This window comes from Onthophagus taurus, chromosome 3 (genome assembly GCF_036711975.1).
Source record: "Onthophagus taurus isolate NC chromosome 3, IU_Otau_3.0, whole genome shotgun sequence".
NCBI lineage: Eukaryota > Metazoa > Arthropoda > Insecta > Coleoptera > Scarabaeidae > Onthophagus > Onthophagus taurus.
The window spans coordinates 16737806-16765620 of record NC_091968.1 but is presented as its reverse complement, the minus strand read 5'-3'; the positions used below and the strand labels follow the sequence as shown (position 1 = coordinate 16765620).

The 27815-nt window shown below is 34.3% G+C and overlaps 1 protein-coding gene across 1 annotated transcript; it reads right to left on the bottom strand.

Annotated features, from left to right (window-relative positions):
• Window positions 1-123: 123 nt before the first annotated feature.
• On the bottom strand, window positions 124-27211 carry LOC111414600 (putative leucine-rich repeat-containing protein DDB_G0290503). The gene is made up of 7 exons (XM_023045996.2): window positions 26791-27211; window positions 26527-26644; window positions 15640-15780; window positions 14388-15576; window positions 949-2718; window positions 814-890; window positions 124-764 (listed from the first exon to the last, which is right to left on the bottom strand). The coding sequence occupies exons 1-7, from the start codon at window positions 26855-26857 to the stop codon at window positions 569-571; spliced, it is 3558 nt and encodes a 1185-aa protein (XP_022901764.2). The 5' UTR covers window positions 26858-27211; the 3' UTR covers window positions 124-568.
• Window positions 27212-27815: the final 604 nt, after the last annotated feature.

Sequence of the window (27815 nt, the reverse complement as noted above, 5' to 3'; positions counted from 1 at the left end):
ATGGTTTAAAAAAACTGGAAAAGGGTTAATTTAAGAACAATAAAATTTAATTCTTTAAAATAATTTATAGAAAAAGTATATTTCAACATGTTTCAACATGTCAAACTTATTTACATTTAAAATTCAATCTTTCTTAAATATTTTTAAATAAATATCTTACAAAATACATTAACTATTATTACGTTTATATCGACGATTTTATCCAGATTATTAATTCGCACGGTACAATGAATATATATAACAATATATTCAAGAATTTGCTTTGGTTTGTTGGCAATTTAGTAAAAGTAGTTCTTAACAAAACGAGTGAATTTATGCAGAATTTAATAATCTAGGTTGTCGAAATAATTATACAAACCAATTTGTGAGTATTTAGTTACTAGATACTACACGCAGATATTTATGTATAAATAAATAACCCCAAGCTTTTGCTTATTACTTTGTAAAAGTATCGTCGCTCATTAGAGTAGCAGTATTTAACATCTTATTCTTTATAAACAAATTTTTACACAAAATAACACGAAAAGAATTTGCGAAAAAAGATATAAAATCGAGTTCTTTGTCTTATTTATATAGGTGGAGGCCTTATGTACCGTTTCTCCACGAACGGTATCCACGGATTATCGATACAATTATACCCACACGGTAATAAATAAGAACCGCCATCGACTATCAAAAATATGATAATTAAGCAAAAAATACCCATAAAGATCATCCAACCAATCAAGAAATTCGTAACCATTCTAATTACTCGAGATCTTGGCCTAAAAAAGATTAACTCTTATCAATTTCAAAAAATACCGTTGATAATACCGTGGTGATATATGAGTTTCCATTACACTCGATTCTTCCAAACACAAACATTTTGAGTCGATTTGTAATCCGATATCCTAAAATATCAAAGTAATTAAAAAGAATTTTTGAATTATAATTTAATTTGAGTCAAACCTTATTTTCTTGCGCAAGGTTTGAACTTGCTAATCCAAGATTTTGATCCAATAGTTTCGGTAAAAAAGAAGCGGGTTTTAAAACAAAACTCTTCATTTGAGGTTGTTCCTTTATGCTTTCTGTTTCAAGATTCATTTCAGTTTGGCAAGATTCACTCTTAAACGTAATCTTAGATTTTTGCGAATTCAAAAAGTTTAAAACGTTCGAAGAAATTTCCATTTGTTCGATTACATTTAAAATTTGTTGTTCAAGATTTAAAAAACTTTCTGATGCGTTTAAACAACAAGCTTCGGTTTTTAAAATTTTTCTTATTAAATCTTTCGGGATTGAAAAATACTTAGTTAGAGTTAAAGTGTTATTTTCTAAATTGCTTCTTTTTTGGAATAAGTTTTCTGTGTATTTTTCAAGTTCTAATTTTATTGATTCAAAATTATTATTTTTATTCTCAATTTTAATCGATTTTAATTCCTCTTCGAGTTGAAGATAATCTTCGTTAACTTTTTGCAATTTATCTTCAATTAAATTCTTTTGGGTAACCGCCTCTCCTAACAGATTTTTTTCCACCAATAATTTATCTTCTAAATCAAAAGCTTTTTGTTCTAATTCAGCATTTTTAAATAACAATTTATCGAAATTCGACCTTAATTCTACATCAACTCGAAGATTTTCTTCATTAATTTTACTTAATTTATCTTCAATTAATTCCTTTTCAGTAACAGTCTCTGTTAAAAGATTCTTTTCCTCCACTAATTTATCTTCTAAATCCAAAACTTTTTGTTCTAATTCACCGTTATTAAACAATAATTGATCGTAATCTAACCTTAATTGTTCTTCAACTCGAAGATTTTCTTCGTTAACTTTACTCAATTTATCTTCAATTAATTTCTTTTCAGTAACCGTCTCCGTTAAAAGATTCTTTTCCTCCAATAATTTATCTTCTAAATCCAAAACTTTTTGTTCTAATTCATCGTTATTAAACAATAATTGATCGTAATCTAACCTTAATTGTTCTTCAACTCGAAGATTTTCTTCATTAACTTTTCGCAACTTATCTTCAATTAATTTATTTTGAGAAATCGCCTCCGCTAAAAGATTTTTTTCCACCAACAGTTTATGCTCTAAATCAAAAGTTTTTTGTTCTAACTCCCCATTTTTAAATAATACTTGATCATAACCCGACATTAATCGTTCCTCAAGTTCGCAATTTTCCTCTTTAAGTTTTTTCAATTTGTCCTCAATTAATTTATTTCGAGAAACCGCCTCAGCTAAATGATTTTTTTCTACTAATAACTTCTCTTCTAAATCAAAAGTTTTTTGTTCTAATTTACTATTTTTAAACACCAATTTATCGTAATTCGATCGTTTTGTGTTTAATTTCTTTTTAGATTCGCGCATATTTGACGTAAAATTAGAACTCGTTTCTTCTAAAACCATTTCAATTTCGCCTCTTTCAATACATTTTAAACGATCCAAAATCGATTCTTTTTCTTTTGAAAGGTTTGTAATTTCATTATCATAAAATATTTTTAAAGCTTCGTTTTCATTTTTGCATTTATCGATTTCGTTTTGGAATTCGTTTAATTTCTCTTTTAATTGTTCAACTTGTTTTCTTAACATATTATTTTCTTCGCTAAAATCTTGAACGTTAAAAACACTATTTAAATCGTTTATTTCCGATTGAAGGGAAGGATATTTTTCTACTTCTTCGAAGAGGTTTTCGTCGATAGAATTGTCGGAAGTGAAAGAAAGCATCTTCTTTTCTGAAGTAGCCTAAATTAAATAAATTTTGATTTTATCCTTTAAAAATACAGAAAAATATGTTGTGGCGGATTAAGTCATAGTTATCAGAGAGAACCTTTATAATAAAAAATCTATTTGTTAATTTGATTTCACGAGTTACCCTAACTTCACAAATAGAGATTACCATTCTCGGTTATTCCAAAAAAATCGGGTTTTCTTGAAGCAGTGGATTTTAAGGAGAAATAGATTGGGAACATCAGAAACGTTGCCGAAAGAGCTAGCGTTAGAGCATTGAGACGGATAGAAAAATTATTTAAGAATGTCTAAAGAAAAATTTGACGAACTGTCATCGATAGAAAGTTTAGGATTGTATAAAAATAAGATACAAGACAAGCAATCACACCAAAATTAAAACTGCAAGTAATTTTTTGATATTTAGGTATAGGAGATTAATTTTCAACGCATGCCTAAAAACCGAGTGCTTAGAAACACCACAGTTGTCAGGTACAAGACCACGAAATTCGACAAAAACTAACGAAGGTGATACATCGTGCTTTAGAGTACAAGTAAACGAGCTTCTCGAACGCACCACCGTGCCAAGTTACACAGTCGCGAAAATCAGCCATCGAGTGCTGCCATTCAATATGTCTTTGTTTACTGCATTGAGTACTCTTTTCGAACAATATTCCCCCTCTTTGTTTAGCATCAAGTTGAATAGCCTTATCAACCTCACATCAGTCACATCTACAATAAGATCAAAAGCTTCTTCTGGGCTGTAAGATTTTATATTAGTAGACACTGATGTATCATGCCAACTTGATTCTGCAGCTAAGCATAATTTTATTCGGTGGTCCATGTAGTGTGGTGTGTGATGTTGAGTCTCTACTGCAAAATATTGTACTTGGACTAACAATGCTGTAATTGTAGCAACCCCAAGGGTTGCTACGACCTGATTCATTACGATAATGGATCATCAATGTAAATAACTCTTTATTGGTACTACTTTGTACTAGTTTGACATAGTCAAGGAGACTTTCAAAGTGATTTTTATTCAGATTTTATTCTAAGGTTGATAGAAGCTGTTACTTAGCACAATGAGATCGTTGTTTTGCGTCGTTGACTGTTAAATGTTGGTGCAGTTCGAGATGGTTCCATTTCCTCTGCTATATCAACATCAACATCTGCAGTGCACTCAGTTGTGAGTAAGACTGATTTCGTTTTAGATATTGGACGTGGGCTTATAAGAGTATTCTTATAAGAACCGGATCCCGTAAGTCTTTTCTTAGCCTCTGTGATCCAATTCTGACTCTCGCCTCCAAATTGGTGGACGCTGGAAACCTGAGCAACCCTGCGGAAGACTGGTAATCACTCCCACGTGGAAGCAGAATCAGAGCTAATGAAAGCAGAATCACTGTCCCTCTTCAAATGAGGTTAAACGTACAACGAATTCCAAGGAATCGACGTAAGGACTCTGTATCGGAGCAAACCTTTCCATACGCTTGGAGATATCCTGGCAGAGTATAAGGAAGGGATAATCGCCATCTAACAAGGGAAGTGTCACAACTGTGTCTCACCGATTTCGATGCAATTTGGTACAGTCATAGAATGGGCCAAAATAAGGTTCGTACATTTTTTTATACGTGCGGTAAAAGCCCCTGGGGCGAGTTATAGGGGTTGAAAGTTTGGAGAAAAAGTACGTTTTCACTTATATTTTAAAAATGAAAAGTGCTATCAAAATTTGGTAAATTGTAACTGATATTCATTTTAAAAGAGCTTTCTTTTGATGTATCACACATATACCAGAGGGTTAAGAAGGGCGAACTACCCCTATTTTTTTGGAATTATTTAAAAACCACCCTATCGATTTTGGCGGCATTAAGTATACTTCCAGCACGTTCAAAAATATTAGTTAAGGGTTTTTTCCCATTCGCTCTAGATCATCCCCAGCGAAGTTACGGGGGTTAACATGTAACCACTTTTCGTAAGAATGATGTGATAAAATTGTCAGGTATTTTGAAAATACTTTAACAAAACCGTAAATTAGTCGCACAATAAAATGTTTAATGTAAAATAAGGCATAATACACCATTTAGGGGTGGTTGGGGTTAACCACCCCCTTAAAAATTAATTCTATCCCGGGCATTACTTGTTGATTACGGCGAAATTTGGTACTGTGTTTGTTTTATATAGTTTATTAGTTTATTTTTATTCTACATAATGTTGCCAAAAATACACCTACCAAAAAAATTTTGGCACAATATTTGTTTTTTTAGTGCCGCTTGCTAAAGGTCATTTCTCAAAATAGTTTTTTCTAGTATAAAAGAACGTGTGCCCAGTGGGTAGATTTTAGTTTCAGAGCAACTGACAGAAGCAATGGTTACAATAAACCCAATAAACGTTTTAAATTTGCTAATGACAGTTTTTACTGTTATGAATATTCCCCAGACTCCTGTAAATGAAGCAGAAGTTAGTTTAAAAGAAAATATACAGCGTATTTTAATGGAAAGTATGGAAGACTACAATATGCAAATTGAAGACGAAACTGTATTAATTTTCGATTCATCCAATGGCATCAATGACGGTCAGCAAATTATTGAAGACCAGGATACAACTGACAGGTTTGTAGAAGATACTGATGCTCATTGTCCATTGAAGGATGACATCGACTACGAGTACAAATTAGAGGCGGTAAATTACTGGACAAGTGGGAAGAAAGGTTATTTGAAACTAGAAACCGTAAAAAACAAATACCGAAAAGTAACGTCAAAGACCCAATTGCACAGATGGTCTAAATATATTGAAGAAAGAGGGACATACAAAGAAAAATTAGCAGAAATTACCGAATTTGTAATTAATCAAGCGAGAGCCGCCGTAGATAATAAATTGCCACTACATGATATTGATATACGCAGATGGGCTATACAAGCTAGAAATGAAAAGAATTTATCTCCTCAACTGTTCAAAGCATCTCATAGCTGGGTGCAACGTTTTAAGAAAGCAAATCGGTTAGTAAGCCGAAAAATAACAAAATTTCTATCCCAAAAACAAATTGGAAATGTTGATCGAGTAAAAACTTTAGCAAAAGATTTCGTTAAAGAGGCAAAGCTACAAATCCAAATATATGGACCTGAAAACACCTACAATTCGGATCAGAGCGGTTTTAACTTGGAATTCCATTCGGGAAGAACATTAAGCGATTTAGGAGTTAAAACCGTAGAAAGTGTGGTCCAGTCGGTGTCATCTACAACGCACAGTTACACAATTCAACCCGTAATATCTGCTGATGGGAAACTTCTTTCTCCACTTTTTATTGTTTTAAAAGAACCCTCTGGCAGCTTTGGACCGAGGGTAGCAAATACAATGTTTAAAGCAGACAATATATACGTTTTGGCATCAAAATCTGGAAAGTTAACTTCAGAACACATGAAAAATTGGCTCCAAAATGTATATTTTCCAAATACTGGTTCTAAATCATTATTATTATTAGATTCTTGGAGTGGCCATTGTCCTGAAGTTATTAGTGAAATAACTCCATCAGGTACTAATTTTAAACATTTATCTATACCTGCAGGGACAACAGGTCAAATACAGCCCCTAGATGTATTTGGTTTCAGAATATGGAAAAATTTTATTAGAAGATTCTCTGATCAGATTATTCTTTACCAGTATGATGTCAATTTACATCAGAGGGATAACATATTAAAATTGCAATCGTTGACGCATAACCAGTTGGCTTCCCCTCGGTTTATAAATGTTTTTAAATACGCATGGTTTGCAAGTGGCTATATAGAGGAGAGACCAGACCATTTTGAAAATCCCGTGGAAGTTTGCTTTTCGAGTGAGAAGCCAACGTGTGATATCTGTGGGGATATAGCGGTCATAACATGTGCATGGTGTAAAAAATCCTTATGTTTAAAACATTTTTTCCACGACTTTCATTTTTGCCAACACTACGTAGAATAAAAATAAATTTAATATTGAAAATTAATATAATACATAAAAAACGTCAATTAGTAATGTAGAATAAACTTCTTTGGTATATTGAACTATTTTTTTTGTCAGTTGCTTTTTAACTCATAAATAAATAAAATATCTTATTTATCTAGTAGTTTTATATTTATTATTTAAAGAAAATGAGGGTAGTTTACCTCGTGGAACATCGATAGATAGATTTTTAAAAAACAATACCACAGTTACGATGGCAGTTTTCATCTTCGAGGTATAAACAAAAAACTACCCCTAATTTGTAACCCTTATAACCATTTTCAAAAATTTTTACTTCAAATATAAAACAAACACAGTACCAAATTTCGCCGTAATCGACAAATAACGCCCGGGATAGAATTAATTTTTAAGGGGGTGGATAACCCCAACAACCCCTATATGGTGTATTATGCCTTATTTTACACTAAACATTTTATTGTGCGACTAATTTACGGTTTTGTTTAAAGTATTTTCAAAATACCTGACAATTTTATCACATCATTCTTACGAAAAGTGCTTACATGTTAACCCCCGTAACTTCGCTGGGGTTGATCTAGGGCGAATGGGAAAAAACCCTTAACTAATATTTTTGAACGCACTAGAAGTATACTTAATGCCGCCAAAATCGATAGGGTGGTTTTTAAATAATTCCAAAAAAATAGGGGTAGTTCGCCCTTTTTAACCCTCTGCTATATGTGTGACACATCAAAAGAAAGCTCTTTTAAAATGAATATCAGTTACAATTTACCAAATTTTGATAGCACTTTTCGTTTTCAAAATATAAGTGAAAACGTACTTTTTCTCCAAACTTTCAACCCCTATAACTCGCCCCAGGGGCTTTTACCGCACGTATAAAAAAATGTGCGAACCTTATTTTGGCCCATTCTATGACTGTACCAAATTGCATCGAAATCGGTGAGACACAGTTGTGACACTTCCCTTGTAAGAAGTTAGATGGACCTGGCGGGATAATTTATAGAAGAGGGATGACGATGTTTTCTATAGCTGCCATGATAGCAGGCATGAATTCGGAAATGCTTTTGTCATGAACAAACGCATTAAGGAAAAGATAATTAGTGCAGTCACCATTGAAACCAATAATGTGCAGTCTAAAGTTCTTTAGCATTACCATAATTAATGTACATGCCTCCATGAAAGTAAAAATATAGAAGAAAAGGATATCTATTAAGAAGATCTGGAAGCGGTTTATGAGGGTGCCCAAAATCATGACTTAAAATAATAATTGGAGACTTCAACACAAAAATAGGAAGAGAACAACACTATTACAAACAGATAGGAAACATCAGCCTTCACGAAGAAAGCAATGAGAGCGTAGTAAATTTCGTAGCCTCGAGGCGTTTGGTACTGAAGAGCACTCAATAAGGAAACCTAAGTATCTATCGAGGGACACCTTTCCAACAAAATAAACTATCTACTAACAGACACCCGTCACAGGTCAAATCTCAAATATCTCAAACAGAGTGTTTCATGAGGAATGGTACATACCAGAAATGTGCCTTTACACGTCAACAAAGATTGTCGACACTTTAGCGCAAACAACGCGTAGACAATATAGACTACGTAATCTATGTTGATAACGAGTAGACTACGTAGACAACGCCTAAAATCATTACTAGATAAGGAATATGAACGTTGCGTTTATTTGTCAAAAAAAATGATATATTTTCAATCTGTGCTATTGATCGATGGATGGAAAAATACAAGCAGCAATTCAAAAACAGTGGTAACGATGCTTCATAATGCCCAGGGAACGCAGGCATTTTTAAACGCGTGAGATGTGACTTGTGAAGCAGAAGATGCTAACAAACTTTCAGAAATTGTGATGGCATCAATAGATTTAGCAAAAACTTTATACAGCACTGATGTTTACGCTGTTGTTTCGGATAATGCTGCAACTATGATAAAGGTGGGAAAAAAAGTTCCTATTTGGCATAGTAATTGCAGTAGCCACACTGCAAATTTACTTGTCAAAGACGTTATGAATGAAGAATTAACAAAAAAAGTGCACTCAATATTGGAAGAGTTCAAACATCCAGATTTTGAGCGAGCTCTGGTGAATAGAGGAGGCTGAAGAATAAAAACACCGTGTGATATTCGTTGGTGCACGTATCGAGATTCCTATTTATGCCTAATCCGAAACATACATGACATGAAAACTCTTATTATAAATGACAATAATTAAAAAAAAAATAAACAACCTCTAAAATCGCTAATCTTTAATGATGAGTTTTTGGATGAAGTCAAAGATAACATTGAGTTGTTTAAGCCTATTTGCAACTTAATAAACATTGCGCAAAAATCAGATTCATCCTCTGCAGAATTACTTTTACATGAGGAACACCAATTGGAGCAGAAAGTTTTCTTGTACTGGTAGATGAACTGCATTCTACCGACTGAAGAATTTGTTCAACTTCATTCAGAGTTTGCTCACCTGCGCGTTGAGAATGAATACTTGTACTTGGAACAGAACCGGTTTCATGCAACCTGTTGAATGTTCGAGTAAATGCTCTTGAATCTAGCAGCATTCGGTTAGGAAACCGTCTCCTATAGTCACGACGAGCAGCACGTGCATTTCCATTGCAGAAATCTTAACAAAACACCATATCAGCATATTCTGCATGAGTCAATATGTATGGCATTATCAACAACTTAGTCGACACGTAAACGAAATAATGTTAAATATCAAACATTGACAAATGACTGTTTCACAACAGCCTTGCGTGATACTGACTTGAAGCTTGGGTTGATATACCACAGGCAGCTATAGATCACTCGATTGATAGCATGCCACGCCGTCTAAACGAGTACATTACAAATCGTGGCGGAGCAACTCATTATTGAAAAAAAAAATTTTTATTTTTGTTCTGTTGTTTTTAAATTTTAATCGTTTGTTTGTTCTAATGAAAGACATCGTTGACGAAAATTTCAATAAAATCGTTCAACAAATTCTAGGTGTTGCAATTTTTATGGAAGTCAGTATACAGGGTGTTCCGTAACTCGACCCTCACTACTATACACACGAGATTTAAGACAATCACAGAAAAAAATGTAGAGGCGACAAGGCAGGTGCCCGAGTTGGCCATTGTACAGGACCATCTCGTCCTATCCACCTTTCCGGAAAATTTTAAGAAATACCGTCACTTGTATCCCAAAATTTGATGGTGCATCTTGCTGGAACCACATGCCACGACGAGCTTCTAGAGGAATATCTTCTATCTAATTCGACAATTCTTCTTCCAAAAAGTGAAGGTAAGTTTCTGCATTAAGACGCCTTTCAAAAAGATGAGGCCCAACAAGATGATTATTTAAGAAGACGCAGCACACGTTGACGGAAAAACGATATTGATGCTTAACAACGATTGTTTCGGGTGGGTTTTGATCCGTCCAGATGTGAGAACAACGTGTATTTTAATATCATTCCTTGTAAACTGGGCCTCATCCGTAAAAAGTATGTGTGAAATAACTTCAAAATTATTTTGTAACCACTGACAATACCGTACTTGATTTTCTAAATCTTGAAAATGTAAATGCTGGACTTTGTGTAAATGATAGGGATAAAGTCCATCATCGTGCAGAATTCTCCATACGTAGTATGAGGTATTCTACGAATACTGGTAGAAGGACTTCGTTCAACTGCATTTAAAACTGCTTCAGACAGCATAAAGACTAATTATAACTTTTTTTAATTCCTTCGATATCTCCGAAATAAAGAGGAATTCACCTATAGGTGATATAACATTTTTTGATCGTAATGACCCCCGGAATATATGGTATAAGTTTGTCGGTCGAGTCACGGAACACTCTGTATATCATTTCCTGCTTAGATCGATAGAATATCGGACGTATAGTAGTTGAAAGGAGGAAGAATAACCAGATTCAACACTGAACTGTTGCAGTTGACAAAGATAAGCTAAAGCTATTTCAGGAAGAGTTAGCGACAAGCCAATCAACCAACGAGGGCATGTCAGCATGGAAAAGATGGGAAAAATGTAGGATAGCTCTCCTACCAACTTGCTCAGAAGTTATACATACGTAAATCACGGAAAAGAAGCGGCTGGTTTAACACCGCCTATAACAAACTGGCCCAAAGAATAACGATGAGAAATATCGAACAATACAGAGAAGTAAGCAGGCGAGAAAAACGGATTCACAGAACGAAAGAATGGGATAACTAAAGCAGACAGATGGAGCTGTTGAGAAACGTTGTGCCAAACAATTGGAACATGGGTATCATCTGCCCTATCCATAAAAAGGGGAACCCGCTGACGTGTGAATTATAAAATATTCAAAAGTATCAAAGTAGATCTCGGCTAGAAATATCAACGACAGACTAAATGTTTGTTCAACGAAAGATCTTGGAGAGAGGTATAGGGATCAGCATCGACACATATGTTTCATATGTTTATCGACTTAAGGTCTGCTTATGATGCCCTATATAACCTTAACATCCTGAAACTGATAGATATGAATGACATTACAGACCGACCTGCTTTTTCGTATGTGATACATTCACCACCATGCACGAAACCATCGCCAACAGAACCCACCACCTTCTCCTTCCAAAAATTAGCGGAGACCAACCTTCTTTATTTACCTTCCATTCTTCCTTAATCATACCATACACTTCTTTCCCCTTATCCGAATCTCTCCATCTCCCCATCTATGTATCTCTTACATCCTTACATACTACCTCTTTTCTAGGCACACATTTCTGTTTATTCTCCTTACTTCTCTTTCCAGTATTGCCCTCCTAACCGTCTTGTAGGCTATCTTCATACCCTCCTCATATCTACTCGACCAGACCAGCTAAACTATCTTTTCTTAGTTCCTCACTCTCTCAAAGACTTTCACAACCTCATTCACTTCCATACTCTTCTTTTTCCTCCTACTCAGCCAGTCTGCAGTGGTTACGTTGTCATTAACCACCAACAAGTTAATAGCTTGCAGCTGGCCCTATGTGATAGTGGTGAAATCCACATTTTCAGTGTTATTTTCGCCTATAACCATACCAGCATGAACTGCGACCATAGCCGAATACCCAGTCGCCTACTATTCCTTCCTTGACCTTTGACCCATCAGTGTAAATCTCATCCATTTCAGAATGACGCGATTCGCTTCCTATATATCACCTGTCCCAGTCAGCCTCAACCATTTTACATGCGCCCGCGACCCCATAGTGTTCATAAAGTCCCGTCGTCCACAGTAGGAACAATCTTTGTGCTCATTCAAATCTTTGATTACCATACTATCTGTAACCCCCAATTCATTATTCTTTGCCAGCTATTACCTTACTCGCCTGATGTGTTCTACAAAGGGTAGAGTAGGATCAATTAATACACATACCCCTCATTCCTCATTTTATCACCACACAATCATCCTCTTCGACCAACCCAAGCACACTATCTGACCCAGCAAAACCCATACCCCCATTCATTATCATAATCACGCATTTATCTCTACCTAACATCATGTCACTCTTCTCCTAAACATTCTCGCAAACAAGTCTTCTTTCCGTACTCTCGGAACTCGAGACCTGCAGGCTTTCTGGAAGTGTGCGAACCTCTAACACTTATGGCACCTCTTGATATGTACAATTCTTCCACGCAGCAGGAGCTCAACCCGACCTACATACATTCCAAATCTAAACACCTCCCTCCATATTCTCCCCGATACTTCCAGCACCCGATAAAACAGATTCTTCAGGTCTTCCCAACTAACCTCACACATTTTTTATAAACCTCCTCTAACACTGTCTGATCGTCTATAATGTTCTCCACATCATAATCTATGACCTTAGGTTTCGTGGTAGGGTCGGTGTACCAATTATAGCCATTGTTCCAGTTGTAGCCACTTTCCAGGTTTTTCCGTTATACCTAAGACATGTGCTTTATACTACCTTCGCTTAAGGTTTACAATCGTTAATCAAACAATCTAGCCTGACCACACAATCGCATAGCAACAGAGAGTCTAACCTAAAAATGTATGTGGTTGTGTTTCCAGTCCGGTCGCGTTTTCAATAAATTCTTGTCGGTTTGCTTAAGAACACAGGTAAGTAACAAATTGTATAATTAATGTCTGGTGATATTGGCACTATGTAAATGTTTGTCTGTACATTTATATCTTGTTTGTGCTTATAAAGATACGTTTATTTAGTGATTTTTGTTCACTAGTTTTTATAAATTAAAAGGCTATAAATAGAATACATATAAAATATTTTTCCATGTATAGTCACTTAGATGGCTATATTTAGACAAATGTTGTGCCAATTTTAGCCAGGATATGGCTATATTTAGACCATTGATGTATCAATTATAGCCAAGTTAGTTTTTAGCTTTGGTATTTTGTTGAGAATGGCACCATCAACAAAGAAAAAGAAAATATTAATAGATCTATGCAATGAAATAAAGGTTCTATTCATCAATACTCTTCAGAACAACTTGCACGCGCACTTCAAGCAGTAGAACAAGATGGAATGGCTATGGTAAAGACCAGTAGTAGTTTTGCAGTGCCTGGAACAATTTTGCGTGATAAGTTAAGTGGTAAAACTTCAGCAAAGATAGAAAAAAGTGTTTTCTAAGATACTGATTAAAAATTAAAAACAACATTGTTTCTGTAAAGAAACTACAAGTTTACTTGGACAGTAGTGTTTATAGCCAATCAATGTCAAATAGTAGCCCATGTTTTGGCAGTTTGATTCCTATATTATTTCTAGGTAAGGATATTGAAGATCAACTTGAACACTGGATATTGATAAACGCGAGCCATGGATTTCCAGTGAACAAGGAAGGACTAATGTATTCTGTTCAGCAAATATTGGAAAAGAACCGTCTAGACACTCCTTTCACAAACAATAAACCAGGAAGGAAATGGTTCGAATCCTTTTAAACGTTATCCTCGAATAAGCCAAAAACATTCGGAATATATTAACAAAGCTCGCACCGCTGTTAGCGAAGAAAACATTAGAGCTTGGTTTGCCGAAGTTCAAGAGGTTCAATTGAAGACAGTGAAGTTTTTAGTCACGCAGAAAGAGTCTGGATATACATATATTATATACATCTATCTGAATATACATATATTATAATTATTAATCGTTGCACTTCTTTTTCAAATCATTACATATTTATGTAGTAGTTTTAATTAAATTCCCAATTTATCAATAATTTCAGTTTAGATTAAGTATGGTGGCTAAATATAGTGCATACACCAGGCTATAAATGGTGATCAAGTGGCTATAATAGCAAAATGGTAGTTTTTCCTTTTTATGTTTTTTGTTGAATTTACGTTTTATTTTCTTTATACTTTTCCACCAATGGTCGCAAAAAAACTATATTATCTATCATTAAGAATCATAGCACCTAACGACAATTTAATTCTTTGCAAAATACAAGGCATGGAATTCAAAACAATCCTTAAACTGGCTATAAGTGGTACGCCGATCCTATTCGGGCTCCTAACCTTAAGGTCATATCTCATGATCCCAAACCACAAGGAAGGCTTAAACTCTTAAAAAATGAGAGGACGACAGCTTCTTTAATAGTTATCAGAAAGAAAATTTATAATGAAAAATCTAATAAAAAAAGATTGGAAATCCTAAATAGAAAGAGACAAGACATGGACAACATAGAGTTCTGAATAGGTCATTTATCTAAAAGTGTGTACAGCTTAATCCGCCACTAAAAATAATAAATTCTTACCTTGTCAATTTCTTCATGTATATTCTCATTTAGATTACTAACGACGACCATCCCTAATAAATCATCACAAGAACGATTTTTCTTATTGTTATATTTATGAACACTTCTCTCCACAACATACATAACAGGGGGTGAATTAAACTCGAAATCTTCACTTTTAGAAGGAATCAAAACTGTATGTGAATTATTAAGTGTTGGGACCTCCGAATCCATTAAAGATTTTATTGACCCTTCTTGTGGCGTGCTTGTTGAATAGGAATTAGGAGAAAATTTTTTTATTTTTTCATTGGAAAGAAGTGGTGATATTGGATTTTTAAGTTTAAACATTGTTGTTGGTGTGTTATAAGCGTGTTTTTTAAGGATTTGTTGGGCTATGGGGGAATACTCACTAATTGAATTAGAACGAATAAAAGTGGTCCCCGATTTGGAATTCGATTCTAAAGATTGTCTCCTAATTGGTTTTACTAAATTTTCTAGCGCAGCTTTTTCTAATTTTAATTTTTCTATTGTGCATGCGTACTCTTCGTTATTATCTTCGAGATTTCTCTTTTTTTCGTTGAGAGCATCGTAGAATTGTTGTTGTAATGCGTTATCTTGTTTTAAAACATCAATTTCTTTTTGAAGCCCAATCATCTCTTCAAAAAAGGCATCTTTTTCCTTCCATAATTTTTGATTTCCTTTTTCTAATTTTTCATTTTCAGTTTGTAGCTGGACCAATTCTTCACTTAAATCAGAAATTTTTATTTCCAAAGACAAAACTTTTGTTTCTAAACCAGCAGAAAATTTTCTCATTTTTTCTAATTCGACTTCATTATCATCATCTTTACTTTGAGTTAATTCTTGCAATTTCTCAACCAACTTCTGTTTTTCGCTAACCTTTATCAACGCTTGTTCTAATCGAACCTGTATATTTTCGTTCGTTTCTAAACTATTTGCAAGCTCAATTTTCATTCTATCAATTTCCTCCGACATCCTTTTCTTTTGAAATTCTAATTCTTGAATTTGTTCTTCAAGAATCGTTTTTTCCGGACCTTTATTAGTTGAAGAAAATTCATTTAAACTGTAACTTGATGGCGAAATCGATACGTTAATTATTCCGGATTCAATGCACTCTTTGAGTTGGTGGTGACCAAAATTTGATTTTGGAGTTGATTGTGTGTATGATAAGTCAGCAAGAAGATGAGAATCTCTGGAAAGAAATTATAAAAATCGAAAATAATAAAATGAAAAGATCGATTGAAAAAATTCAGACCTTGGAGTGATGTTATGTAAATCATCTTCGACTGGAATCACCGATATCCAAGTTTCCATCAAGTTGTGGAATTGATTCAAATCAATTTCTTGGTTTAAATTATTTGGATCTAAAGTTTTTCTTAATTTCTCTACAGCCGTGCTAAAGTAATTAAAAAATAAAGCAAACATGTAGAACATTTTTTGAAATATAAATTTTTGATTTGAATACCACAATACAAATACCAAATAATTAAAACTAATATATCGAAATTAATCTGTAAATCAGAATAAAAATGGTCCGAAAAAGCACAAAAACTCGCCAAACTATGACCGGTGATGTTAAGTAATTTGTGATATCCAATACGTATATCAACCACATGAAAGTAAAGCTAGAAGCAGTAAGAAATAGCAACCTCATTCCACAATATAAAAGATGCCTAAGGCATGGGAACACAATGAGATTCTGCAGAAGAACACCAACCTGCGTGAAATGTGTATAAAACTACCTAACTACAAACTGGAGTAAATTTAAAGACAAACCTTTCAAGTGCATTAATTGTAAAAAAAGAGTACCCGACTAGCTGCAGAGGATGCATAATAGCAATGGAACTGCAAAAAGGAAAATAATGTTAAGACCAAAAAAGTTACCATCGAAGCACAAAAAATTGTCCCTAATATAGTAAAGCCTGAGATGTCTTATATTCAGAGCATGCAACAAAAAGCAGTAAAGGCAGCACCTTTCCCATCGACATCAAGGTTCGTAAATTCAAGGTTCGACTAAAATAAGAGGTTATAAAATATACTACACCACTCACAGCGACACTCAAACCAAGGAAACCACAAGGTCAACTCAGATTGAGATAATTAAAGATTTTAACCCACAAAAAGTTTATGAACTGGTGGGATAGGGTTAAGGGCTGCCATCTGTCTAAGGATGTATTACATTATCCCTCAGCAGAGGCAGCCTTATCTTTCGTAAGGCTTGATAGAAACGCTGTACGAACTGTAACGGGACTTGTCACGGGTCACTGTAAGGTAAACAAGCATCTTTATAACCTTAAGCTTGCTGTTAGTCCTGTCTGTCGCCTCTGTGAAGAGACGGGGGAGACGGTCCGACACATCTTGTGTGAATGCCTCACTCTGCAAGACCTCAGAATGAGAGACTTCGGAGAGGAATGGCCTACCACAGATGGCATCAGGAACACACTCTGAGCTGTATCCTAGCCTTCGGAAATTCCTGGCTGGTTGATGTAGCCGGAGAGAGTGCAGGAGGATGTACAAGGGGCCCGTTGGGGCCTAGGTGCTGTATGCAGAAGCATACCCTCCCCTTTCGTACATACATACAAGGAAACCACTTCAAAGAATGCCATCTGTAACGAGAGGACATCTAACAAATAGTAATCGGAATTAAGATATGAAAACAAAAGTATCGATGAAGTTTACTGCCCGCGAAGATATAACATAAAAAAGAAGAATCCCCAAATTTCCTGACATATTTAAGACCGCTAACCACATAGATTAGATCTCCAAGCTAGCCACGACCAAAGGAAGAAAATTAAACTCTTTATCACTAGGAAAGCATCTTTGAATTTCTTAGAAGATAAAAAACTTTGACATGGACTTCGATCACGCAACCGTCATACTAACGTTAAGAGAAAAGATAATACAAAGGACAGCCAGATCTGCTTTTACTAACAAAACTACTGACTGGGAAAGTTTTCAGTTTGACGTCTAGAACATAGTCAACCTAAACATTAGTAATCAAAGGTTTAAATTATTCACTTGAGATCAGAGAACTTGTCGGAAGAAAACGAAGGGCTGGAAGAATTCAAATAAAACTATACTTACCAACAAGTCCTAGAAACTCGCATATGAAGAAACCGACTGTTCCTGTGGCAACCAAGCAGATCAAGAGATCCGTAATCTCTGTTCTTCCTATTAGAAATAACAGTGGCCTATGAACCAGAGACAATAAAATTATAAATAAATAACGGCGTTTGCTGAACATCTGCCTGAGATATTTGTTACCAATCCAGAGCAAAACAATCAAGAGAAGACCAATAATGAAAATCTAAAGAACATAAAATGTTACAAACATTACAACTAATCTTAATTCAAAGAAATTTCCAAGATTCGATGTCATCACGATCGATCATCAGGAATCCTAAAGCATCTGCCTATAAAAGATATCTCATGCTGTTCTACAGTTTAAACACAGTCCTTAGATTAAAGCATATACGGACAGGATGGAAAGACCGATATCATTGTATGGTTCTGGAAAAAATTAAAGTTGGCTGGGCAGTTTTCTTAGATGTGGCACATTGTTTTGATAAACCTTGGCACAATGGTTTGATACATAAACTAAACAAAATACTACAATAGCAATGATGGTGATTTAAAAGAGATAAGAGAGGGAGTGTATTGAGGCAATATACCGAGCCCTACATTGTATCTCATGTACACTAGTGACACACCAAAACTGGAGGGGACTATGATACGTACATTTACACATAATACAGTGGAGAAAGATCAGGAGTTATCCACTGAGAAATTACAAATAGCCAGTAATGCAATATTCGACTGGACCAAAAAATTCAGGATAAATCTAGATGAGCTGAAATCCGTCTATATCAATTTCACAAATAAACTATAAAAAGTCCGACCGCCTCTAGATATAAATGGTACCACTTAAGAACAGCATGTAAAGAACAAAACAGCGAAAAACCGACAGCTCTATTGCCTGTTTGTGAGGAACTCCAAACTTTCAAACCGTAACAAACTACTGACTTACAACCAGATTCTAAAATCAAAATGACATGACGGCATCCAACTTTGGGGCTGTACCAGTAACTCAAACATAAAGTGGATTCAAATATTCTAGAATAGAGTGCTACGGAACATATTTAATGCCTTCTGGTGTATACTTTCGGTTTCCAAGCGTTAAGAAAGAAACTAAAAGATTTGCCGAAAAGCATGAAACTAGAACTCCACTACAACGCAGAAAATCTTTAACTGCTGGACAACCAAAACCACGTCCGAAATCTGAACCATATAATCTTGCAGAGCACAGTACGTGAAAACAAAACTAGAAGACATCAATTAATAGACTCTAGTTAATAACTATACAGGGTGTCTCCCCATTGAGTTGCATAACTTCGTATGGTTATTCCTTGCAAAAAAATCAAAATTAGCAAAATACTTCCGGTCAGCATAGGTGCAATTCTCAACTGTTTTCCAGATATGAGTGGTAAAAAGCGCTGAAAACTATTTAATTTTACTTTTTTTAGATGGAATGCAAATGAAGTTGACTTTTGACAGTTGTCAATGCAGTAGCTTCTTATTTTTGTTACGAATGAAGAGTACGCCGACATAATATTTTTGTATGGCTATTGTGGAGGAAACGCTTTAGAAGCTGCAAGAGAGTACACAGAATGCTTCCCGAACCGAAGACATCCTTGTCGGACAACCATCATGAACTCTTTCAGATCGCTCCGGAAAAGAGAGTCCTTTCCGAAAAAGGCTAATGAGCGAGAGCCTGCGCGAAGAAACCACACTGAAGCTGTTCTTCATGAAGTTTCTGAGAATCGGAAAATCAGCATAAGAAGAATAGTTGCCACCACGGGACAGAAAAGACCGTTGATTCACAGGACTTTGCGTGAACATGGCTACATCCTTACCACGTACAACAAGTACAAAATCTCTCACCAGCAGACTATGCGAAACGAGAAGAATTTTACTCGTGCGTCCTGGAGAACTAAGATCCTCTCAATTACATTCACTCGTGATGCAATTAATAATTCACATAAAGAGCACATCTGGAGCGAAGAAAATCCCCATGCTTTGTCAGAAAATAGATTCCAGCATCGATTTTCGGTTAATGTGTGGGGAGCAATCATCGAAAATGTTGTCCTGGGACCAAAAATCTTTGATGAAACTTTGACCAGTCAAATCTACAAGATATTTCTAGAAGAAGAGCTTTCCACACTTCTTGAAAATATCCCCTTGAACCTGCGTAATAGGATGTGGTTTGTCCATGACTGGTGTCCGGCACACTATGGAAGAGTCGTAACCGACTTTTTGAACATTGCATTTCCAAACCGCTGGATAGGGCGGAATGGAGCTGTCGCATAGCCCCGCGCTCGCCGGAGTTGGCTCCTCTCGACTTTTTCCTCTGGGGCAATGTTAAAACCATCGTTTATGGACAGGGAAGCCGGCTACCAAAGAAGAACTGGTAGGTAGAATCCATCGAGCATTTCAGGAAACATGGAAAATATCAATTGGATAAGAGAACTGAGTCGAAGAGCAAGTTGTGTATGGCAGTCCAGGGTCACAATCTTGAGCAGTTTTAATCAATTAATGATCGCTATGCTTTTATTTTTGTTTGTTTACGGCATTGTTTGGTCATTAAAATCATTAAAACTTAACTTGCTAATTTTATTGTAGAAGACAGTAGTTTAAGTTAATTAAGTTATCCCATATCTCAAAAACGGTTGAGAATTGGACTTATATTAACTGGAAGTTTTTTGCAAATTTTGATGCAATGTAGAATCCTATGAAGTTGTGCAACTCATAGGGGAATATCGTGTATAACTCTATAGAAAATAAGTGTACAGTTTTAAGAGTGAGATGAAAATTAATGGTTAGTTTACAAAACTAGTTTTAGATGTCAAAAAAATCGAAAATTCAACTTAATTTCAAAAAAAGAAAACGTGCGAACTGCTTAACACATTTAATCCCACTGGTGTGAAAACGCACTAGCGTTTTTAAAATTATTTTACAGCCATATATCTCCAGATTTGAAGGTGCTTGTTGTTTGTACGATAACGCTATGAGGTTGTTAGGCTATACATATCAAAATATTTCCTAATTCTTGCTTTTAAACCATATTTGCATCATTTCTTTTCTATTGAAAATTTCTGTTCAAAATATACAATGGAAATAAAACTATTTTTAGTGCATAAAATTCTTTAAAATTTTGACATTTGCGAAATATGAATTTTGAAAATTCGACTTGAAACATTAATGGTACAAAAACACACCATTGGAATGTATGATGAGATATGTATGAAACAGTGTAGACGCATTTATTCGGTGATTTCCCTGGAAATAGTCGTTTATAAACATAGTGCGTCAATATACAGTGTGTTAATTAATTATCGTACTCGATGTCATCATTGCAAGTATGCAACCAATATCACAGTACTGGTATTGCAATACGCGATTTTCGTATTCAGATATATTCAGTGTGACATTGGTTGCATACTTGCAATGATGACGTTGGGTACAATAATTAATTAACATACTGTATGTGTAGTAAGTTTACGTTCATTTACATGAAGAGTGCTTTGCGAAGTATCACAATAAATGATTATACTGTTCATCCCATTGGTGCGTTTTTGCACCAATTTTAGTATAAATATTTTTTATATTAAAGTTCATGCTAAAGTTGGTATTTGTTAGTATTATGTTGCATTACTATTATTATTTATTTATGACTAATTTATTACTTACTTAATAAATGATAATCAAAATATTTTTTTGTTGTTGTTCATTTATCTTACCATTGGTACATTTTTGCACCATCTTATATCTCATAAAATATTTTTTTTTCAAATACCTGTGTACATTTTTGTACTTTTCATTCCACATAAAGCAGCGTGGGACTAAATGGGTTAAGAAATTGTGCTATTATATGTTATCATTATTAATTATGATATATATTCTTGAAAAGAACATACTATTAATATTATATCAATTCAAAACTATTCATCACATTGCTGATCAAAGCACTGTAACTATGTCAAAGCAGGGAATAAAAGAAAAAGGAATTGATGGAGGTTCTGCCTCTTATTTAGCATTTGATGAGTAACTTTTCGATTTTTGAGGATACCTACTATACTTGTTTAGTAACAATGCAACATTGTGCTAATATTTCCTAAAACAACAACAAACTAGTAATAATTTTAAATTGCAATGAGATAAAATCAGAAATGGACTCGTTGGACAAACATGTTCAAATTTGTCATGAAGTACAAATACCGGAAATGCTGTTTTTTTGTATGATCAATACCGCCGGTACCAATTGTTATGAAGTATACTGTTGCAATATTATCAAGAACTGTGAAAACCTGTGCGACGTTACAACCTGATGCTGTTTTACAAGTTGAAGTGCCATATACTTTTATTGTCCAATTTTGATGCGTGATGACCACGTAGTATCTCCAATGCAGACACCCAATTTGTGGCAAGCACCGAGAAAAGTACATGGAGTGTACTTAGAATGACTACTTTTTTATATTTTAATAAGTCTGTTTATTAAAAGTAAATCTGTTCTTAACTTCCAATAAACATATGTTAATTTTTGTTCAATAAATTTTTCTAGCTAAGTTCATATTTTGAAGTATGCCATTAACATTTGAATATGATTCTTTGTATAAAACTAAATCTGGGAAATCTGAGACTAAAATAGAACAGAATACGCTATTAGAAAAGATCCAATTAAAATTGTTTTAAACTTTTGGTATGAGGTATCAAACAAGATTGCCTGAAAAGTGGGAAAGATGATTGTTATTCCCTAAGAAGTTAACGTTATGCCACTTTCTTACGATAGGTCGTGTTGAGGATGATGGAATATTTTTCATACAAAAGTTGTTTCCAATTTTACAAATCCCAAGGCATGTACGAACGAATATACAAATAAAGCAATCGGTTACATGTTATCGGCGCCATAGGCGCGGAATAGTAAATTTCATTTTCCTTTCCCCAACAGTATCTTGACAACATACAACAATCATAAGGAAGTGAATATAGTCTCAAACCAGCAACCACGCATTATATATTTTAAATAGGTTTCAAAATTCAAATTACATTTCGTTTTAGAGTAAAAATTCGACTTGTTAACCAATGTTCTTTTGCATATGAACTCACGGACGTAACTTGGTGCTAAAGCTTTTTCTAGTTTAACATTAAAAGGTGGGTTCATGCAAAGTGTTTTAGTTTTAGTCATAGTCATAATCATAAGCGTTTGCTTTAGCTGTAGTTATAAGGAAAGGGATTGGTTCATGCAATATTTAAGCACAGCGTGCCACAACTCGTGCCAAATTAAAAAAAAAAAGAAATCGGGAGTGATACTGTTTTGTTTATTATGAATAAAAAGAAAATTGTTGTCGCTGATAGTGTAATGTGCTTGAATGCAGCTCTATTAATCGCACAAAGATTAAGAAAGAAAAGACGACGGCGTTTTGGCAGAAGACCAATCAATAAAAATAGAGAATTAGAGGGATATTATGCCACTCTGATTAGAAACATGTTGGAAAAACAGGAAGACGATTTACAATTTTTTAAATATGTTCGCATGTCGTTGGAAGAGTTTAAGGAATTGTTAAGACTGGTTGAACCTTTTTTAGCAAAAACACCATTTAAAGGTGCAATTTCACCGGCTCAAAGGTTGATAGTAACCCTACAGTAAGTTTTTGTTTAATTTTATATTATAAAGAAATTTAAATTATGTAATAAAATTATTGTAGTTATTTGTCAGAAGGAAGTTCTATGCAAGAACTAGCTTGGAATTTTCGAATGGGAAAATCCACTGTACATTATATAATTAAAGAGACAACAACTGTTCTGTGGGACGTGCCCAGAGTGTTACCAGACCTAACAAGATACATATTAGCCTCTGTTGAAGATACATTCTACAAACGATGGAAAAATGTCATGCCCAACTGTATCGGGGCTGTTGATGGGAAACACATCCATATGCAAGCACCAAAAGCATCGGGAAGTAAGTTCTTCAATTATAAACATACCTTCAGCATTGTTTTAATGGCAATTAAAAGTCAAGTTTTAGTGGCATGTGTAGATGCGGATTATAATTTCATTATAACAGATATTGGAGCTAGTGACAGAAATGATGACAGCACTATCTTTAAAGAATCTTCTTTCGGGAGAGCTTTTTTAAATGGAAACATAGATATCCTTTTTCCAAAGAAATTGTCTAGAAGCAACATTATACTTCTACATTTTGTTGTGGGTGATGCTGCGTTTCCTCTAAGGGAAAATATAATAAGACCATATCCGACAGCACTTAGGACTAGAAAAAAACATTTTCAACTATCGTTTATCCAGGGCAAGGAGGACCGTTGAAAATGCCTTTGGTATACTTGCCAGCGGTGGCGAATTCTACGAAGACCAATAATTATAGCTAGAGTAGACGTAGTAGAAAATATTGTAAAAGCCACAATAGTTTTACATCACTTCCTTCGTATTGAACGGCAAAACGAAAGGTACTGTCTTCCAGGATATGGTGACACTATTCAGTCAGAGTCAGGGGAAATTATAAATGGTCAGTGCGACCAATGCCACTGCAAAATATAGAACGGGTTGGGAGCAACAATGCGGCAATAAGGTTCCAGAAGAACAGAGACTTGTTGTGTGAATATTTTAACGGTATTGGAAGTGTAACATGGAAATATGACCATGTATCGGGCAAAAATATTCATAAATAATGTTCTTGTGTTTAATTTCAAAACAAGAGATAAATAAAAATAACTCTATTAATTTTGAGCCAATTTGGTCCGCATTTGATTCTATTGAAATAATTGTCGAAACAATAACGCACAACAACCTTAATACAATAAAATACAAAACCTAACTGATCTAACCTCAATTTATAAAATAAAACAAAACACTGCTATATTACAAGGACACAAAAAAGAAAAGTGCGCATGCGTCACGTTACGACCGATTATTTTAGCTTTAAGAAGTTAAAAGTTGGGCAACTCTTGGGACTAGGACAAAAACCATTTTAGTCGTAAGGTGTTGCATGAACAGTACTAGTATAACACAATACCTTAACTTTCCAATTTTACGACTATGCCAACAACTACGACTAAAACACGTTGCATGAACCCACCTTAAAAGTAATCTACAACTTGACAAATCTATCTTGGCTGGTGAAGGTACAAAACCTTCAACCGCACCGTAGCAAACGATGGACGGTACCTACGGAGCTCATTTCTCTGTTATATTTCACGGAATGCATATCGTACATACAGTATGTCCCCGGATCGGGTTACAAAGAGGAAAAAAAATTTGGTTACTGATTTTTCAAACTTATCTCAGCATAAATAATGCGTCGGATATGTTCAAACTACTAAATCGCAATTTTATACTCTAACTATAAAAGTTAACTAGTTATTCCAAGTTTTATGTAAAAATTGGATTTTTTCTAAATTGAAAATTTTTCAAGTTCAATTTATGATATGTAACCACAGAAACCATACAAGTTACAACTTATGTTGGTGAGTTTACGTCTTTTCATGCGATGTTAACCGTGAAAGAGAGAATTTATTTAGTACTGTGCTATGGTACTAGTGAATCATGTTTTCGTGTAGTTATACAAAAACTCGAGCAAAAATATCCGGACACAAAAATATCTCATGTTGGGGCTAGCAAACTTATGAAAAAATTTTTGGAAACGGGTTCTGTATTATCCATAAAGAGGCAGACAAAGAGACTAAATGAGGAAGATGCTGGTTTTCAGATAGCTTTTCAACAAATGACATTGTTTCTTCCCAGCATTGTCGTTATTGGAGCGATGTAAATCCAATTACCCTTAAATTTTATACGGTCAATGTACTTTCAGCAAGACAGTTGCCAGCTTACCATTCACACATTGTGCCAAATGGTTAAATTTACAATTTCGTCAAAAATAGATTCAACGAAATGGTCCTATTTGATGGCCAACACGTAGTCCTGATCTTATAATTATGGATTTTTATTTTTGGGGACGATTGAAAGAACTTGTTTACAGTGATTACAAGATGATGCAGAACTATTAAAACTAAGAATAATTAAAGCGATAGAATCTCTACCACTGGCGGAAATTCGTACTTCTTATAAAGAATTTAGAACTCGTCTTCAAATGTGTGCCGAATTGGGAGGGAATTTGTTTGAATGAGGATTTGTTCACTTATAAATAAATAATATTTATTACTTACATAGTGTGTTATTACATAAATTTACATTTAAAATATTTTATTCAATTAGGCATATTTTAATTTGATTTGTCCGTATATTTTTCACTAACATAAGTTGTAACTTTTATTTTATTTTATTGGTTTCTATGGTTACATATATTATCGTAAATTGAACTTGAGAAATTTTTAATTTAGGAAAAGTATAATTTTTACATAAAAATGGGAATAATTAGTTAACTTCTATAGTTAGAATATAAAGTTCGTGCGATTTAGTGGTTTGAACATATCCGACGCATTGTTTATGCTGAGATAAGTTTGAAAAGTCAGTAAAAAAAATTTTTTTCCTCTTTGTAACTCGATCCGGGGACATACTGTATATAGTGCCCAACAAAAGTATTCGTAGATCCTTGATTTGTTTGTTAATATCCTCCCCATACAGGTTGATAATATAAGTACGAAGGCTTTCACGGCCGATATTAATTAAACTAAAACTAGAAGTCACTTCGAACTTGTTTCTGAAGAAGGTTGCAACATGGCATCCGAAACGTCAAACATTTTTTCAAAAAACGCACGGCTTAACCCGAAAGATTTTAGTTCTAGGTCTAGTGTTAGTTCTTGTGATAGTGCTAGTGTTAGTTCTAGTTTTAGTTTAAAAAAGTATTCGTATAAATATTTCATACGTGATATTGCTGATGTAAACAAATAAGAAGATATTGATAGAATATGATATATGATATCGATATGTCTCATTCAGTTTAAAGGTTAACATCAGTTAACATCTTAATAAACATCGAACCAACGTTGATAAATTAATCGTCAAAAGTGACACTTTTAATGTAATTACTGTAATTAGTTACAAATTGATAGTTGACCGTCAATTTCAACATCAAATTTTATAGTTAAATTATCAATTATAGTAAAATTCTTACGTGTTATCCTTTAAAAACGGTGTGATGAACGAAATTAACTGATCCGCATGCACAATAGGGTTGTTTTCGCCGGCACAAGCGACGAAAATGTGATTAATAACGGCATCTTGGGCATTACCTGTCAAAACAACACCAACAATTTACAAGAAGCACCTTAAAATCAAAATTTTCCGTAATTAAAAAATGAAATTAAAAAAAGTAAACAATCGTATTTATTACACGATAATATATTTATTAATTATTATTAATTTATTAATTACTCACCATCACCAGTATCTTTAGATATTCCAAAGAAGTCTTTAAAAGATAGATCATCACTACTATCAGCCATGATTTTGACAATAATTCCGAAAAAGAATAACGTAAGATAAAACCGAAACGAAACTGTTTTATTTGAAATGAATCTTACGTATTTTAATTAATTTTACGTAAATAAAGAAAGTGGATATGGAGTTATTGGCGCAGATTTAGATAGGAAATTACATGAATAAGACGCAAGTAAGACATTAAACACACGACAACATCGAGCATCTAGAACTTGTTTTTTTGATTAACCCTGTCATGTTTTAAACCGGTTCATTACAAAATTTTCTTAATAATTCTTTCGGTACGAGAATTAATATTTATTTATTATTATTCAAATAGTTTCAATTGGTTGACTAAAATTGTTTAATAAATATTTTAAATGAGTTGATTTGTGTAAATTGTCAAAAGATGTTGTTTATAACACTCACGAACTTCAGTTAATTGCAAACTTCTCAGCGGTGGGTTTTTTATAGTTTTCATTGTTATCTCTATTATACAGGGTGTGTCAAATGTTTGGAATATAGCCAATAACTTCGCCATTTGTGGTTTTAAAGAAAAATGTTTCAAATACAAGTTTCTTTATTAATCATGGCGCATTTTTTGGCGATATTTGCTTGTTTGTATTGTTTTTTGTTTCGTTACTATGGCAATCAACATTGTTATTTTAAATGGGATGCATATATTTTTTTTGCAAACTTTGATAGAGGATAAGTCCCTCTATGCGATGAACATATCAAATCATATCATAATAATAATGCCTTTATTAACCCTTACAATTAGTGTACAAGTAAAAAAAAAACAAAATACAAAACCGTAATAATAATAAAAAATAAGTAGGGAGGAACGACTGGTATGATGGCGAGTGCAAGAAGGCGAGAAGGAGGTTGAGGCAGTGGAGACGGGGGAAGATAGGGGTGGATAGATATAGGGAGGCCAGGAGAGGATACAGAGAGTTATGCAGTAGAAAGAAAACAGAACTGAGG

What these genes read in the sequence shown, in the direction of transcription:
- LOC111414600 (XM_023045996.2), bottom strand. Translation starts at nt 26,857, where the DNA reads ATGGCTGATAGTAGTGATGATCTATCTTTTAAAGACTTCTTTGGAATA. An exon ending in TACATGAAGAAATTGACAAG is followed by an intron (nt 2,719 to 14,387) that starts GTAAGAATTTAT and finishes TATTTAATTTAG; the next exon opens with GCTACTTCAGAAAAGAAGAT. An exon ending in ACCTTGCGCAAGAAAATAAG is followed by an intron (nt 891 to 948) that starts GTTTGACTCAAA and finishes TTGATATTTTAG; the next exon opens with GATATCGGATTACAAATCGA.